The 17,484-nt window shown below is 47.5% G+C and overlaps 1 protein-coding gene across 1 annotated transcript in view; it reads right to left on the bottom strand.

Moving 5' to 3' along the window:
* The window catches only part of REPS1 (RALBP1 associated Eps domain containing 1), a 294,751-nt gene that overhangs the window by 218,941 nt on the left and 58,326 nt on the right, over nucleotides 1–17,484 (bottom strand). The window contains 1 exon segment of the mRNA XM_030198532.1: nucleotides 16,728–16,890. Within this exon segment, the coding sequence (XP_030054392.1) occupies nucleotides 16,728–16,890 (163 nt within the window).

Consider the following 17,484-nt stretch of genomic DNA (forward strand, 5'->3'; position numbering starts at 1 on the left):
TATAACTCCAACGGGAGGTGGGAGAGGATGTCAGAATACATGCCGTGCTGTCCTTGGAAAACACTTGCTACAGGTAACTTTGCTTTTTCTGAGGACAAGCAGGACATTGTTTCTCAGATAGTAGTAGTAGTAGTAGTATATGGGAATCCCAAGCTAACAGGCTGACTGAAAACATTAGGCCAACAGAAACTTGCAGCAACAAGTCCATGGAGAACTAATTAACCTCAAACTATATACATATTGGCAATGAAGGTACAGCCTGGGACAGAAGAAAACGGGCCTAGGAAGGTACAGTTGGATTCTAGACACTAAGCTAATTCTGTAGAATTGCCTGTCCAAACTGGCTGCACATCAGGAATTCTGCTCAAGGCAGTAGGGAGATGTGAATGTATAGAGAGGACTATGTTACAGCCCTGCATCTCTTCAACTGAGGCTGACATAAAGTGGGCTACCGACGCAGCCATGGGTCTGATATTGTGAGTTATAACAGGAACCTCTAGAGTCAGCCCAGGCCGGGCATAAATGAAAAAATGTGGTCCACAAGCTATGTGAACAGCGTGCATTTACCGATTAAACCCATTCAGTTCAAAAAGTGACAACAGTTGGAAGGACTGCCTATGGATCTTGCTCCTCTCCTGAAAAAAAACCAAGGCACCTTTACAGTCCAAGGTATAGATGGTAGGATGACTGACTGATGAAGATGGAATTACGACACTACCTTAAGAAGGAACCTCTGTTATGATGAAAGTTTGTGTACAGCTATGTGGCGTCTTTACTTTCTTTTTCAGTTGTGGTAGCTGGCTTTCCAAGGCGCTGTGATTGTGGAGCTGCTGGGTGGGAGTGTATCTTGCCCAGCAGCATGAAAATAAGTACTTGTTTCAAATTGTTTCATTTGGAGATTCTATAGTAGTAAGATCTGTAAGATATGTAGAAGGACTAATTTTGAAGGACTTGATTACTGTTTTATTGATTTATGTTATGTTAGTGCTTTTTCACAGTGTATTCATTTGTTTGTTCTTCCACACAGGAAACATTGGTTAAGGGCTCTGGTTTGCAACGTGAAGAACCTAATGAATAAAAAAAAACTTGTCCACCCTCTTTTGCTAACTAGATTTCTGGTTAGCTATTTCTGAGGGTCTTAAGAGTTTAATTTCAATTTTAAATGATTACACGGGAAATTATAGACCGATGAGTCTGACGTCGATGCCGGGCAAAATGGTAGAGACTATTATCAAGAACAAAATTACAGAGCACATTCAAAAGCATGGACTAATGGGACAAAGTCAACATGGATTTAGTGAAGGGAAGTCTTGCCTCACTAATCTGCTGCATTTCTTTGAAGGGGTAAACAAACACGTGGACAAAGGTGAGCCGGTTGATATTGTGTATCTAGATTTTCATAAGGCGTTTGATAAGGTCCCTCATGAAAGACTACAGAGGAAATTAGAAGGACATAGGATCAGAGGTAGTGTCTTACTGTGGATTAAAAACTGGTTGAAAGATAGGAAGCAGAGAGTAGGATTAAAGGTCAATATTCGCAACGGAGAAGAGCAGTTAGCGGGGTCCCCCAGGGATCAGTGCTGGGACCTCTGCTTTTTAACATATTCATAAATATGAGAGGGTTGGGGGGGTGGGGAGGAAAGGGAGGGATGAAAAGACTATGTAAAAAATTTGATGTTACTTTAACAAAGGTTGTGCTATTGACTTTAGAGTTAACATTTTGGTGATTGTAATTGATGCTTAAATGTTGTGGATGTGACATCAATAAAAAAGTTAAACCATAACATATTCATAAATGACCTAGAGATGGGGGTAGCTAGTGAGGTAATGAAATTTGCCGATGACACAAAGTTATTCAAAGTAGTTAAATCACAGGAAGATTGTGAAAAACTACAAGAGGACCTTACGAGACTGGGTGTCTTAAATGGCAGATGATGTCTAATGTGAACAAGTGCAAAGTGATGCATGTGGGAAAGAGGAACTCAAATTATAACTACGTCATGTAAGGTTCAGTGTTGGGAGTCACGGACCGAGAAAGGGATCTAGGTGTCATCATTAATGAGACGTTGAAAACTGCTGCTCAATGTGCTGCTGCGGCTAGGAAAGCAAATAGAATGTTGGGTATCATTAGGAAAGGGATTGAAAACAAAAATGAGGATATTATTCTGCCATTGTATCGCTCCATGGTGCGACCACACCTCAAGTACTGTGTTCAATTCTGGTCGCCGAACCTCAAGAAAGACATAGCGGAATTGGAAAAAGTGCAGAGAAGGGTGACAAAGATGATACAGGGGATGGGACGACTTCCCTATCAGGATATGCTGAAGAGGCTGGGGCTCTTCAGCCTGGAGAAAAGGCGGCTGAGGGGAGATATGATAGAGGTCTATAAGATAATGAGTGGAATGGAATGGGTCGATGTGGAGCGTCTGTTTATGCTTTCCAAAAATACTAGGATAAGGGGGCATGTGATGAAGCTGCAGTGTGGTAAATTTAAAACGAATCGGAGGAAATTTTTCTTCACTCAATGCGTAGTTAAACTCTGGAATTCGCTGCCGGAAAAGGTGGTTAAGGCGGTTAACTTAGCAGACTTCAAAAAAGGGTTGGACGGCTTCCTGGAGGAAAAAACCATAGAATGTTATTGAATGGACGAGGGAATAATGCAGTATTTCTAGGATGGGCGGGACAAATTGCTTGTTCTTTTGGCCACTGTCGGTGACAGGGTGCTGGGCTCGATGGACCCTTGGTCTGTTCCAGTATGGCGATGCTTATGCACTTATTGTATAAGTTATGTGATTGACTTTGATTCCCTTGGTTTGTGGCTATTATGTGCATTGGATACCAGAGGGGTTTGGGGATTTGGTGAAAGTTCATCTAAGGCAGATCCACCATTAAGGGCTGAAGCTCATTGACCACCACCAAAAATAAGACTTTCCAGGTCAAGTTCTGCAGAGGAAAGTAATCTAGCAGCTCAAAAGGAGCTTTTATCAGCTGGGTGCGAAAAACATTGAGATCCCATGATACAGTTGGAGGTTTGATAGGAGGCTTTGCCAACAGCAAGCCTCTCATGAAGTGAACAACTAAAGGGTGTATAGACACGAACTTACCTGCTATATGGTAAGCACTGATAGCACTGAGGTGAACCCTGACAGAGTTGGTTTTCAAACCAGATTCAGAGGTGCAGTAGGTACTCAAGCAGGCTTTGTGTAAGGCTAAGAGAGGATTTAGGGCCCTACCCTAACACCAAATAGCAAACTTCCTGTATATGATTCTTGGCAGAATCTTTCCTGAAAGCCAGCAAGACCTTGGAGACACACTCAGGCAGCTACAAGGAGACAAGTGGTACGCTCTCAACCTCCAGGTCATGAGGGCCAGGGGCTGGAAACTGGGATGCAGAACTGACCCTTATAATTCAGGATGAGGGCTGGCAAACAGTCCAATTTCCACGGTTCTTCAGAGAAGAATTCCAGAAGTAAAGGGAAGCAGATGTGCCTTGGTCTATATGGAGCTATGAGAATCATGTTTCCCTGCTCATGCCTGAGTTTCAGCAAAGTCTTCTCTATTAGAGGAATCAGAGGAAATGCATACAGAAGTCCCATTTCCCAACGCAGGAAAAAGGCATGTGATACTAGTCTATCATGTGACTGGAGCCTGCAGCAAAACTGAAGTACTTTATTGTTGAGATGAGTGGCAAAAGATCTTGAGTGAGTGCCTCACACTTGAAAGATCTGAAGCTCAGCACCCATATTAACAGGCTCCCGATAAAAAGGGTAGGATCCCACACCCCCTTGTTTGATCACATAAGTGGTGGCTCCTAATTGCCTGGTTGTATAATCACAATTTGGTTGGACAGCTGATATCTGAAAGCGTTTAGAGCATTCCTAATCACCCAGAACTCCATTAGGTTGATTTGGTACTCTGTGTCCTGGGTGGACCAAGTCCCCCAGGTGTGAAGTGTGTTCACATGAGCTCCCCAGCCCAGAGTTGATGCATCCGTGGTAAGCATGTACATGTATTCCAATCAGCAGGCCATATCGACTAAATACCACTGTTCCTCTCAACTAAAGTGCATTGCTACAAAGTTAAAACCAGTAACGTCTTCAGGTGAGAAGAACAGTGGTATTTAGTCGATATGGCCTGCTGATTGGAATACATATACAGCGGAGGATTTTCTTATGGACAATGTAAATATGGATTGAAGTTTTCTTGCTTAAGGACACAAAAGGAGAAAGTATCTTTTATCGAGTGAAGCAATTTGGATCTATTACAGCTGCTTGAGGATATAGTCTTTACTATATTGAGTGGAACGTTGGTTTGACATGAGCTCCTAAACTGTTCTGGGCGCATTTTTGGCTAATATTTGGCCACTAACTGGAAGAACTTTGATATAAACATTTAAATATATGTAGCTGAAAAGCATAACGCTCCATAGTACGGTTATGTCTGGTTATATGGCCAGTGCTATCCTTGATGGCGATTTGTGAGTAATGGAATAATACATAGGTAGCAACATCATGAAATTTTGTGTCACTTGAGAGGATATGTATGTAGGTTAGAATGACGGGTTACAGTGTCTGGAGTGAGTTTGAAGAGTGATTGGTTTATACAGTGTTTTTTTATGATGATTTAATGGATAACAATGTAAATGTGTAAGTGCAATATTTGAATAAAGATTTATAATTAAACAGGTGTTTTAGAATATATATATATATATATATATATATATATATTCTAAAACACCCGTTTATTTAATATATATCTTGGTGATAATCTATTTTTGGTAGAACAAATCTATTTTAGTAAATCTGCTTTGCATTTGCCATAAATAACTATTATTTTTCTATTCATAATAAATAATAATATATTTTATCTGTGGCATTGCTCCTTTCATTGGTACAGCTAGCTAGCCAAGAGCCAATTAGATACTGTCATTCCCCTGAGCAAACAAGTCCAGAATAATTGCTTTTGTGTGTGATTATCTTATACAAAAGTACCTTACAGCCTCTTCAGGCACCTGTTCTGTGGGTGGTGCAAGTGCCCTCGATGTCCAAGCACTCTGCACCTGCAGCCCTGCCAGCTCCACCTTGAGCATAGCCTGGATTTCTTTATGAAAGCAGGCATGGGTAAACATTGAAGAACCAGTGCAGAGACAGCCAGCAGATTGCCGAATAAGGGGCTGGGTCATAGACGGAGGGCCTCAGGAAGGACTGCACTATCAACAAGGAAAGAGATCAGTCCTCTTTGCAGCAATGCTGTTCGGAGACCAGTGATGCTGATAGTCTGGAGCTCCTGGTACCATGTATTTCCTTGCCTTTGAATGGTGCCAGTCTCTGGAATGTTGAGGCCCCAACAAGAATGACGTGGAATCCACACTCCTCCGCAGTGTGAAGTCCGACACCAGCAGTCAGTGCAGTGGTTGATGTTGATGCTGATGCTAGCACAGTCCCCTCATCTGGAGAAGGCTCAACAGCCATCGGGCCCGATGTCACTGATGCCAACATCAAAGGACCAGACTGAGCACCAAAAAGGTTCTGACACTGAGCTACCAGTGCTGTTTGGGCTGACAGAGAACACAATTAAGACCATAGTAGTGAGGTCCATATAAACAGCATTGTAGGCTTTTTTTGTCTTTTTTAATATGACATTAGTGCCCGAAATAACCCTGTTGCACCTAGCACAACGCTTAAAGTAATTCGGTAACCTCTGGGACATGTACAGTAAAAAAACAGCAGACATCAAAGCAAAGTGCTTAATAGGTGAGGGGGAACAAAGTTAACCTAAGCCCAAAAACCACTGATGCAGCCTGGACAAACCGAGGCCCAATAGGGCACAATTAAAAAAGTTGCAGAAACACAAAACACTCATTAGGGCACACACTGAAGTAGAAAAAATAAAGATGTGTAGAAGGAGAAAGAAAACGCAAGGGAAGGCACCAAGAAAAGAAACGTTTGAAGCGCTGAGAGATCAAAGATGTGGCCTCTCTGCTCCGCAGAAAAGGAAAAAAAAAAAAAAAAAAAGACTGCTGGTCCTGCGCTCGCTCATCAGGCAGGAAGGCACCCGCAAATGCACGGTGGGATGCTACCAAAAGCCTCTTAAAGAGGTATTACGCTAGGAAGTGTCCACGCCAGGCTCAGTCAGATGACATCACCCATATGTGAGAAAATGTCCTGCTTGTCCTTGGAGAATCATAATTAAAGCAAACTTTACAGTAAGCTAACAAGCAAGAAAAACACAAAGGTTCGTGCTTGGATTACTGTTAACTCAATACACACACATATAGCGAATGATACATACCTGTAGCAGGTGTTCTCCGAGGACAGCAGGCTGATTGTTCTCACGACTGGGTTGACGTCCACGGCAGCCCCCTCCAACAGGAAGAAAAACTTTGCGGGAGGTCCCGCACGCAGGGCACGCCCACCGCACATGCGCGGCTGTCTTCCCATCCGTGCGCAACCGTTCCCGCTCAGTTGAATGACAAGCAAAGGAATGAGGAAAACGCAACTCCAAAGGGGAGGAGTGAGGGTAGGTGAGATCAGCCTGCTGTCCTCGGAGAACACCTGCTACAGGTATGTATCATTCACTTTCTCCGAGGACAAGCAGGCTGCTTGTTCTCACGACTGGGGTATCCCTAGCTCTCAGGCTCACTCAAAACAAGAACCCAGGTCAATTGAACCTCGCAACGGCGAGGGCATAACAGAAATGGACCTACGAAGAACAACTAACTGAGAGTGCAGCCTGAATAGAATAAATCAGATCCTGGAGGGTGGAGTTGGATTCAAACCCCAAACAGATTCTGCAGCACCGACTGCCTGAACCGACTGTCGCGTCGGGTATCCTGCTGGAGGCAGTAATGTGATGTGAATGTGTGGACCGATGACCACGTCGCAGCCTTGCAAATTTCTTCAATAGTGGCCGACTTCAAGTGGGCCACTGACGCTGCCATGGCTCTAACACTATGAGCCGTGACATGACCCTCAAGAGTCGCCCAGTCTGGGCGTAAGTGAAGGAAATGCAATCTGCTAGCCAATTGGAGATGGTGCGTTTCCCGACAGCGACCCCCTTCCTATGGAGGTCGAAAGAAATGAACAATTGGGCGGACTGTCTGTGGGGCTGTGTCCGCTCCAGATAGAAGGCCAACGCTCGCTTGCAGTCCAATGTGTGCAACTGACGTTCAGCAGGGCGGTTATGTGGTCTGGGAAAGAATGTTGGCAAGACAATTGACTGGTTAAGATGGAACTCCGACATCACCTTTGGCAGGAACTTAGGGTGAGTGCGGAGTAGTACTCTGTTATGATGAAATTTGGTATAAGGAGCATGAGCTACCAGGGCTTGAAGCTCACTGACTCTGCGAGCTGAAGTAACTGCCACCAAGAAAATGACCTTCCAGGTCAAGTACTTCAGATGGCATGAATTCAGTGGCTCAAAAGGAGGTTTCATCAGCTGGGTGAGGATGACGTTGAGATCCCATGACACTGCAGGAGGCTTGACAGGGGGCTTTGACAAAACCAAGCCTCTCATGAATCGAACGACTAAAGGCTCTCCATAGATGGCTTTACCCTCTACACGGTAATGGTAAGCACTAATTGCACTAAGGTGATTCCTTACTGAGTTGGTCTTGAGACCAGACTCTGATAAGTGCAGAAGGTATTCAAGCAGGTTCTGTGCAGGACAAGAACGAGGTTCTAGGGCCTTGCTCTCACACCAAACGACAAACCTCCTCCACTTCAAAAAAGTAACTCTTTTTAGTGGAATCCTTCCTAGAGGCAAGCAAGACACGGGAGACTCCCTCAGACAGAACCAACAAAGCAAAATCTACGCCCTCAACATCCAGGTCGTGAGAGCCAGAGACTGAAGGTTGGGGTGCAGAAGCGCTCCGTCGTTCTGCGAAATGAGAGTCAGAAAACACTCCAATCTCCACGGTTCTTCAGAGGACAACTCCAGAAGAAGAGGGAACCAGATCTAACGGGGCCAAAAAGGCGCTATCAGAATCATGGTGCCGTGGTGTTGCTTGAGCTTCAGCAAGGTCTTCCCCACCAAAGGTATGGGAGGATAAGCATACAGGAGGCCGTTCCCCTAATGGAGGAGAAAGGCATCCAACGCCAGTCTGCCGCGTGCCTGTAGTCTGGAACAGAACAGAGGCAGCTTGTGATTGGTCTGAGAGGCGAAAAGGTCCACCGAGGGGGTGCCCCACTCTCGGAAGATCTTGCGTACCACTCTGGAATGGCGCGACCACTCGTGCGGTTGCATGATTCTGCTCAGCCTGTCGGCCAGACTGTTGTTTACGCCTGCCAGGTATGTGGCTTGGAGAGGCATGCCAAACTGGCGTGCCCAACGCCACATCCTGACGGCTTCCTGACACAGAGGGCGAGATCCGGTGCCCCCCTGCTTGTTGATGTAATACATTGCAACCTGATTGTCTGTCCGAATTTGGATAATTTGGTAGGACAGCCGATCCCTGAAGGCCTTCATTGCGTTCAAGACCGCTCGGAGCTCCAGGAGGTTGATCTGAAGATCTTGTTCCTGGGGGGACCACACCCATCGACATGAGCTCCCCACCCCAGGCGAGATGCATCCGTCGTCAGCACTTTTGTGGGCTGCGGAATTTGGAATGGGTGTCCCAGGGTCAAATTGGTCCGATTTGTCCACCAGCGCAGCGAACTGCGGCAACTGATGGACAGGCGGATGACATCTTCTAGATTCCCGGTGGCTTGGCACCAATGGGAAGTTAGGGTCCATTGAGCAGATCTCATGTGAAGACGAGCCATGGGAGTCACATGGACTGTAGAGGCCATATGGCCCAGGAGTCTCAACATCTGCCGAGCTGTGATCTGCTGAGACGCTCTGGTCTGGGAAGCGAGGGACAGGAGATTCTGAGCTCTCGCCTCGGGAAGGTAGGCCTGAGCCTTCTGAGAATTCAGCAGAGCTCCTATGAATTCCAGAGATTGGACTGGCTGGAGATGGGACTTCGGGTAATTTATCACAAACCCTAGCAGCTCCAGAAGTTGAATAGTGCACTGCATGGACCGAAGAACTCCTGCCTCTGAGGTGCTCTTCACCAGCCAATCGTCGAGATACGGGAATACGTGCACCCCCAGCTTGCGTAGGTACGCCGTAACCACCACAAGACACTTCGTGAAAACCCGTGGTGCAGAGGCGAGCCCAAAGGGCAGCACACAATACTGAAAGTGACGTGTCCCCAGACGGAATCAGAGATACTGTCTGTGAGCTGGCAGTATCTGGATGCGAGTATAAGCATCCTTTAAATCCAGGGAACATAGCCAATCGTCTTTCTGAATCATGGGCAGAAGGGTGCCCAAGGAAAGCATCCTGAACTTTTCTCGCACCAGATACTTGTTCAGGCCTCTCAGGTCTAGGATGGGGCGCATCCTCCCTGTTTTCTTTTCCACAAGGAAGTACCTGGAATACAATCCCTGCCCTTCCTGCCCGGGTGGCATGGGCTCGACCGCATTGGCGCTGAGAAGGTCGGAGAGTTCCTCTGCAAGTACCTGCTTGTGATGGGAGCTGAAGGATTGGGCTCCCGGTGGACAATTTGGTGGACTGGAGACCAAATTCAGGGTGTATCCGCACCGCACTATTTGGAGAACCCACTGGTCAGAGGTTATAAGAGGCCACCTTTGGTGAAAAACTTTCAACCTCCCCCTGACCGGCAGGCCGTCCGGCACGGCTACTTTGATGGTGGCTATGTTCCCATGGATCCAGTCAAAAGTCCGTCCCCTGCTTTTGCTGTGGAGGCGCAGGGAGCTGCTTAGGCGCACGCTGTTGACGGGAACGAGCGCGCTGGGACTGTCCCTGTGCCTGAGCAGGCCTTCGGGCCGGCTGGGTGTACCTACGCTTGCTGTAGGCTTAGGGTGCAGCCTGCCAGGCCCGGGAAAAACATCCACCTGCTGAGGTGGATGCTGAAGGCGCCCGGTAGGAGAGTTTGTCGAGAGCGGTTTCCCGCTGGTGTAGTTGGGTCCACCAACTGCTCGACCTTCTCGCCAAAAATGTTATCTCCCTGGCAAGGGACATCCGCCAGCCGCTGCTGGGTGCGGTTGTCCAGGTCAGAGGCATGCAGCCAGGAGAGTCTGGGCATCACTATACCTTGGGCCGCAGCTCGAGATGCCACATCACAGGTGTCATAGATACCCCTGGACAGGAACTTTCTGCACGCCTTCAGCTGCCTGACCACCTCCTGAAAAGGCATGGACTGCTCCAGAGGGAGCTTGTCGACCAGGTCCGCCAGTTGCTGCAGATTATTCCGCATGTGAATGCTTGTGTAGAGCAGGTATGATTGGATGCGGGTCACGAGCATGGAAGATTGGTAGGCCTTCCTCCCAAACGAGTCCAGAGTGCGAGACTCCCGCCCAGGGGGCGCCGAGGCAGTATCCCTCGAACTCCGTGCTCTCTTGAGAGCAGAGTCCACGACCGCCGAGTCATGAGGCAATTGAGGCCACATCAACTCTGGGTCTGAGTGGATTCTGTACTGGGACTCCGCTTTCTTGGGGATGGTGGGACTAGATAGTGGCTTCAACCAGTTCCGAAGCAGTGTCTCCTTAAGGACATTGTGCAGCGGTACCGTGGAAGACTCTCTAGGTGGCGATGGATAGTCGAGGACTTCGAGCATCTCCGCCCTCGGCTCATCCACAGTAACCACTGGGAAGGGAATGCTGATAGACATACCCCTGACAAAGGAAGCAAAGGAGAGGCTCTCAGGAGGCGAGAGCTTCCTCTCCGGTGAAGGAGTGGGGTCGGAGGGAAGGCCCACAGACTCCTCTGAGGAGAAATATCTGGGGTCCTCCTCCTCCCCCCACGAGGCCTCCTCCTCGGTGTCGGACATGAGCTCTCTCAGCTCAGACCGCAACCGGGCCCGTCTCAACTGCGAGGAACCACGTCCTCGATGATGGTGTCGAGCGGTGGACTCCCGCACCAGCGGGGACAAAGCTCCCTCCATCAACGTCGACTCCACCTGAGTGGCAGTCGACACCGGTGCCGCAAGCGGTGTCGACGTCGGAGGCCTCATCATCGGTCCAGAGCCCACCAGCGCCTCCATCAACGGCGCTCGGTAGAGCCTGGTGCATCAGCCCTTCTAGGAACCCGGGAAGGATGGCTCGGAGGCACTCGTCTAGGCCCGCTGTCGGGAAAGGCAGGGGGACCAGTGTGGGTGCCGGTGCTGGAAGCTGCTCGGGTCCAGGAGACAGTACCGAGATACCCGCGGACCGGTGCAGCGACACCTCTTCGACCGAGGGGGAACGCTCCTCCTGGCACTGCCACTTCCTGGGTGTCGTCGTCCCTCGATGTCCCAGAGCTGCCAGTCCCGTGATTCGTGGCCGACAGATGACGATGCTTCTTGGCTTTCTTTCGATGCCCGTCATCGGCGCTCCGTGGAAGGGACGAGGAGGAGGTGGAGCCCCCCCGGCCTCGAGGTATCGGATCCGACAGGGTTCGGTCCTGATGACCCTGAGCAGCGGGAGTGGCCGGAGCAGACTGCCCGCGCGGCCGCTCACCACCGCCATCACCAGCAGGCTGGTGGGCCTAAGGTACCTGTGCTCCTGGGGTCGATGCCATAGTCGGCGCAGACGCCGTCGACATCGGTACCGGCACCGAAGACCCGCCCGTCGACACCGATGCCGTTGAGGTCAACGTCGAAGGGCCGGCGCAAGTTCCAAAAAGACGGTCCCGCAGAACTTGCCTCGCCACCTGCGTCCGCTTCCTTAAGCCGAGACACAAGATGCACGTCTTGGAATTATGCTCCAGGCCGAGGCACTGGAGACACCAAGCGTATCGGTCTGCGAGATCTGCCAGCTGCACCAACCACATTTCTTGAATCCGCTCGGGACCTTCGAGGACATCGACGGAAAAATCGCGTCAGCGCAGTCAAAATCGTCGATGATGGCGGTGAAAAGCACACCCGAAAAAGAAAGAAACAACTGCGCGGCCACAAGGCCGCAACGACGCGCCCTCGCGACTAAGGACGACGAGGAAAACTCTCTTTTTGTTTTTTTTTTGTTTTAAAAAGAAAAATTAACGCGCGAACACTAATAAAGAAAAAACGCGGACTAGGCCACAATCTGGTTTCCGGGGCTGACTAAGAGAGGGACGTGAACACATCTCTCTCCAGCGCGGAAAGGAAAAAAACTGAGCGGGAACGGTCGCGCACGGGCGGGAAGACGGCTGCGCATGCGCGGTGGGCGTGCCCTGCGTGCGGGACCTCCCGCAAAGTTTTTCTTCCGGTTGGAGGGGGCTGCCTTGGACGTCAACCCAGTCGTGAGAACAAGCAGCCTGCTTGTCCTCGGAGAAACACAAATATACACACACATAAAGTCCCTCATTGGGAAAAAGAAAGAGATAGATGACATCACTCTTTTACACAAACAAAAACTTAATACGGCAAATATATTTCAAGGTTCACTAATCTTTCTATAAATTTACACCCTTGCCCAGCAGACAGATGGAATTTAAAGTGTTGCATAATGCATTTTTGGCACAATAAGCCAATAAAACACAAAGTATATTAGGTGACAACAAGATGGGATCAATCCAAAAGCCAAGCAACTGAAGTCAAAGCTAGAAAAATCTGTATATAGTAAATGAGAGGTAAAAACCATGAGGAAAGGTGTCATGTTTCTATTGTGGTCCCTCTGTTGATATATATCCTCAAAAAGGATATTAAAGCATTAGAAAGATATTTAATATTTAAAATTCCGATGAACTTCATCTTAGTCCAAGCTTGTTTATGCATCACTATGGGAGAGCAATTTTGCTTTTAAAAGTTGTTAAAAGCTGACTAATCATTTGTAAGCGCCCCAAAAGACAAGTGAAATGTTTTACTGCATAACAGATATAGTTTTTTTTTTTTCAGGAGGTACCGGATAGTATTGAGTTCCAGTATCTTTTTCTATTTATTTATTGCTTGCTAAAATGACCCATACGTCCAAAAGAATTAACGAAAAAGCCCAAGATGTTGTGAGGGGGCAGATGGTAGGGGATCAAGGAGGTCACGGGAACAGGGGTCGCAAAGGGCAGGGGAACCCCAACAGGGAAGGTTTCGATGCCAAGGCCCCAGTATTCCAAAAGCTAGGCTCCTTGGGACGGAAAGGCCAACGGGAATAATGAAGAAGGGTAGGAACACCATTCCCAGAATCCCCCTCTTCCCCACCAAACTATGCAGAAGCTAGGAGAAGGAACAGAGGATTGGGAGATGGTTTCTGACGAAGGTAATGAGAATCAGCTGTGGAGAGTGGGGGAGGAGGAAGCTGGTGATAAGCATAAAATGGAGATAGCTGAGGGACTGGAGGAGGACAGGATGGAAAGTGCTGCTCTGGCTCAAACAGGAAAAGATACTGTAGGTGGGTGGCTGGTAGCTCCTTTGAGACGGTGGTGGAAGGCTGGAGGAGAAAGGCTGAGGCATTGGGGAAGGTCTCTGTTAAAGAGGGGACAGGTGCTGGCCTCAGGAAAGAGACAGGAATGCGGCATGGTTTAAACCCCAGGACAGGGAAGGTGAAAAGAAACTGTTTCTTTGTGCTGTAAGATTAAGGAAGGAAAGCTGTATGAACTGTTTGAACCTGGAAAGTGCTTTGACTGCAAAACACAGAACTACTGTGTCTTCCTTTGGTTGTGTTCTGATTAGAAGAGGAATTATTTTGGTGTTAAAAGAAGGAAAGCTATATGAACTGTTTGAGCCTGGAAAGTGCTTTGACTGCAAACACCAAACTAATATGTTATGTTCTGATTAAAAGAGGACTAAGCAAGAAGCATTATTTTGTATTAACCAAGGAAAGCTGTATGAACTGTTTTGGCCTGTAGCGCTATAGAAATGCTAAATAGTAGTAGTAGTAGTACTTTGCCTGCAAGACACAGAACTAATGTGTTTTCCCTTTTTGGTTATGCTGAGTTACAGCAAGAAAATAAAACCTTTTTACTTATAAGCAGTTAGCCTTTGTTGAGCCTCTGTGAAAAGAACCGAAGGAGGAGGGAGTCCTAAGAGCTCTCAGGGGTCTGAAACCAAATCCAAGAGCAGCCCGAGGAGGTGTGGAGTAGAACAATAGCTGTGCCGAGAAGGAAGCTAAGCAGGGTCAGGCTGGGCCAGGTCCTGGAAGGGCGACCCGGCTACAATGTGAACAACCTAAACAGTACATAAAAAGCGTTCCCCCAGTCCATCCCCACAGGAACAGCAGTATGGGCAGTACCACATGAGAACATGAACGTGCATATTGTAGCCAGTACACCATAACTGAGTCCCTGCATGGGCTACAAAGGCTGAGCTGTTCAGATAAAGGTAGAAAAGCATTTTATCTAGTTTTGGCTTCATTTGAATATGCCAAGTTTGGTAATATGAATGTGCATGCTACAGGAGGAAATGCATTTGTTTTCATTTCTCTCGTGTTGTACTGCAGGAAGAGTCCAGCTTCCTGGGAGTTTACAGTTCCATTATTGTCTACACATTTTTTTTTTCATTTTACGTAATACTAGTAAAAAAGGCCCTTTTCTCAAAAAAATGAAACGGGCGTTAGCAAGGCTATCTTGTAATGGTGATTATGTTTTTAAGGCTCTCGTCGAAGCGATTTCTCCTCTCTCCCCTGCCCTCCCCTCCATGTCCAACGATTCTTCCCTCCCGTCCTATCCCCTCCGTGTTCCACGATTCTGACCTCCCCTCCATGTGCGATTCTCCTCTGCCCTGCCGTCCCCTCCGTGTCCCCCTCCCCTCGATGTCCCGCGATTGTCCTGCCCTCCATGTCCAGCAATTTTCCTGTGCCCTGTCCTCCCATCCGTGTCCCACGATTCTGCCCTCCCCAGCAATTCTCCTCTGCCCTGCCCTCCCATCTGTGTCCCACAATTCTCCCCTCTCCTCCCATCCCATCCATGTCCATTGATTCTCCTCTGCCCTGCCCTCCCCGTGATTCTGTCCTCCTCTCCATGACCAGTGACTGTCCTGTGCCCTGCCATCTGGGTCCCACGATTCTGCCCTCCCCAGCGATTCTCCTCTGCCCTGCCCTCGACGTTCTGTGATTCTGTCCCCTCCATCTGAGCAGCAGCAGGCATGCTGGGCTCGCGTCGCCTCCAGTTTTCCCTCTCATTGTCCCGCCCTCCTCTGACGTCATTTCGTCTATACGCAAGGGCGGGACAATGAGAGGGAATGGAACGCTGGAGGCGAGCTGACGTCACCAAGATGTTACAAACCTAGACAGCCAGTCACTTATAGAACGTTGACGGTACAAATTATTATATTTGATGGTTCTAGTGATTTGATGTTTTATGTATTTTACTGTGCATGTACAATTGCTCCCCACCAAGAATGGTAAATTGCACAGGTTATACATGTTTTGATATTTGATAAGGCTCTATCCATATTTAACATATTTGATCAAAGTGAAATATTTTGTGAGCATGTAGTTTGTATACAGATTTGTTGCAGTCCAGCTAATTCTCTTTTCCCAAGAAGAGATGTCCTCCAAGGACTGAAAATATTTGCAATGCTGACCTTTTTTCATAGATGCTGTGCCTAATTGCAGGGGGCATGTCTATTGCGCAGCGAGTCCCTTAGTGATCATCCTACCCTTTTTAAAGATAGCTCTCCATGGGAGAACCAAACTTTTTTTTGCTAGAAAAAAAAGGCACTGTATACATATCTATTTATCATGCACAACCCCCCCCCCCCCCCAAAAAAAAAAAAAAGGCTTGACAAATCCCAGATCACTGTGGTGACTAGAATGTTCCTCTGGCATGTGGGATTTTTGTGCCTTTTTTTTGTTACAGTCATAACCATCACCTCCAAAGTAAGAGTTGTCTCCTCCCTGAATTATGAAAGCTCTGTATGAGTTTAACTTGTACAGTATAAGAAATCTTGCTCAGTCTAATGAGGACTGAGACACTGAGAACAGCACAAGAATTCCTGCACGTAGCGTCAGAGGAGGGCGGGCCCAGGAAGAGACGTCTGAGGAGGCTTTCTGACTCGCCGATCAGCTGTTCTTGCCCGTGCAGCAGAGGTGAGAGGCGCTGCACGGGCCGGTAAGGCAAAGGGGGGGGAGGTCGTTGGACGGGGGGAGCGGCAGCCACGACCAAAGGGGGGGTGGCGGGGGCGGGACCGGAGCATGGCAGGAGGCGGAGCTAGTGTGGGAGAAGAACAGGAAGGGAGGAGGGCCGGCCCGGGGGGCTGCTAAAATTGGAGATTTTTCGTGCAAGGGGGGGAGCAAGGCGTCCATACAGGACGCTCATGACGAGTGCCTTTGCCCCCTCCCGATCCTTTTTTTTTTTTCTTTTTGGTGCTGAGGGAGAGGGGAGCAGCGGCGACCTGGGGCGTCAATAAAGGACACCCCTGACGCGTTTTCGCCCCCCCCCCCCCCCCCGCAGTTATTTTTTTTATTGGATTTTGTTAACTTCTAGCAGACAGACAGCCCTAACGAGAGGTACAGACTCTCGTTAGATTTCACGGTGTTCTCCTGCGTTAAACGAATCAGAAAAGGTTAGTGCATGTCATTTCAATGGGATTTGTAGAAGAATTGCTCATCTGCATTCAGTTTTCGTTAGATGCAACTGTCGTTGGAAAATAGGCTTTAGTGCATGGAAAGGATAGGAAATTCTTCCTTGAGGGCTCATTTAACGATGAAAAACGTTTAGGGCATCTAGGCCTAAGAGTCGGTTTGCAAAAGAGTTTTGTTGAATATTATATGGAACAGATTGGTAGGGACATATCAAGCTTAAAACTATATTGGATCTAAAAAAAAAAAACTCACCTGGAATAAATCCATTTAGATCAGGTTGAATATTTTTAAACTGAATTACATAATACTGCCTTTGTTCATCTGTTATCTTCCAAGGATCGTCATAACTACTGGATTGTCTACGGATTTCAGAGGCAGTTGTGGCAGATGCCACAGTTCGTACTGTTGTCTGTTCCTGTAATCAAAAAAGTAATTTTCATCCAACTACGTTTTTTCATTAGTTATGACAAAAACAATACCTACTGAAAAATGTCTCCAACATATATTGACCTGACATTTCTACAACCAAATACTGCTGGATGCACCAAGTATAATATAGATACACATAAGAGTCCTTCTACTTGTAATGTCCCACTTTGCTTTTAAAGTATTGTATGGAATTAGGAACATACTGGAATCTTCCAGAAGGACCAATCTGAATAAAATACCGCCACCTGTTTAAAACTGCTCAAATTTCATATGTCTAACTCTCCATATTCAATGCTTAATTCATTCAAATCTGGGATATGGTTCCACTGCGGAAGAGCTCTCTTGATACATTTTTCATTTGGAAAGATAATGAAGATGAACTGCATAACTTTTTAAGAAGGCTTAACTCTCTGGATTCTAACTTGCAACTTATCATGACTTAACATTCACCAGTAACTGATTTTTTTTTTTTGGAAGTTTGTATACAGAAATGTGATAGTCACTTATGTACTACATCACATCAGAAAAGTAAAGAACAGAAAAATTAAGATAATTAAACACACAATCACAGGACCATTTG

The sequence above is a fragment of the Microcaecilia unicolor genome, chromosome 3 (genome assembly GCF_901765095.1).
Source record: "Microcaecilia unicolor chromosome 3, aMicUni1.1, whole genome shotgun sequence".
In the NCBI taxonomy this organism is placed as follows: domain Eukaryota; kingdom Metazoa; phylum Chordata; class Amphibia; order Gymnophiona; family Siphonopidae; genus Microcaecilia; species Microcaecilia unicolor.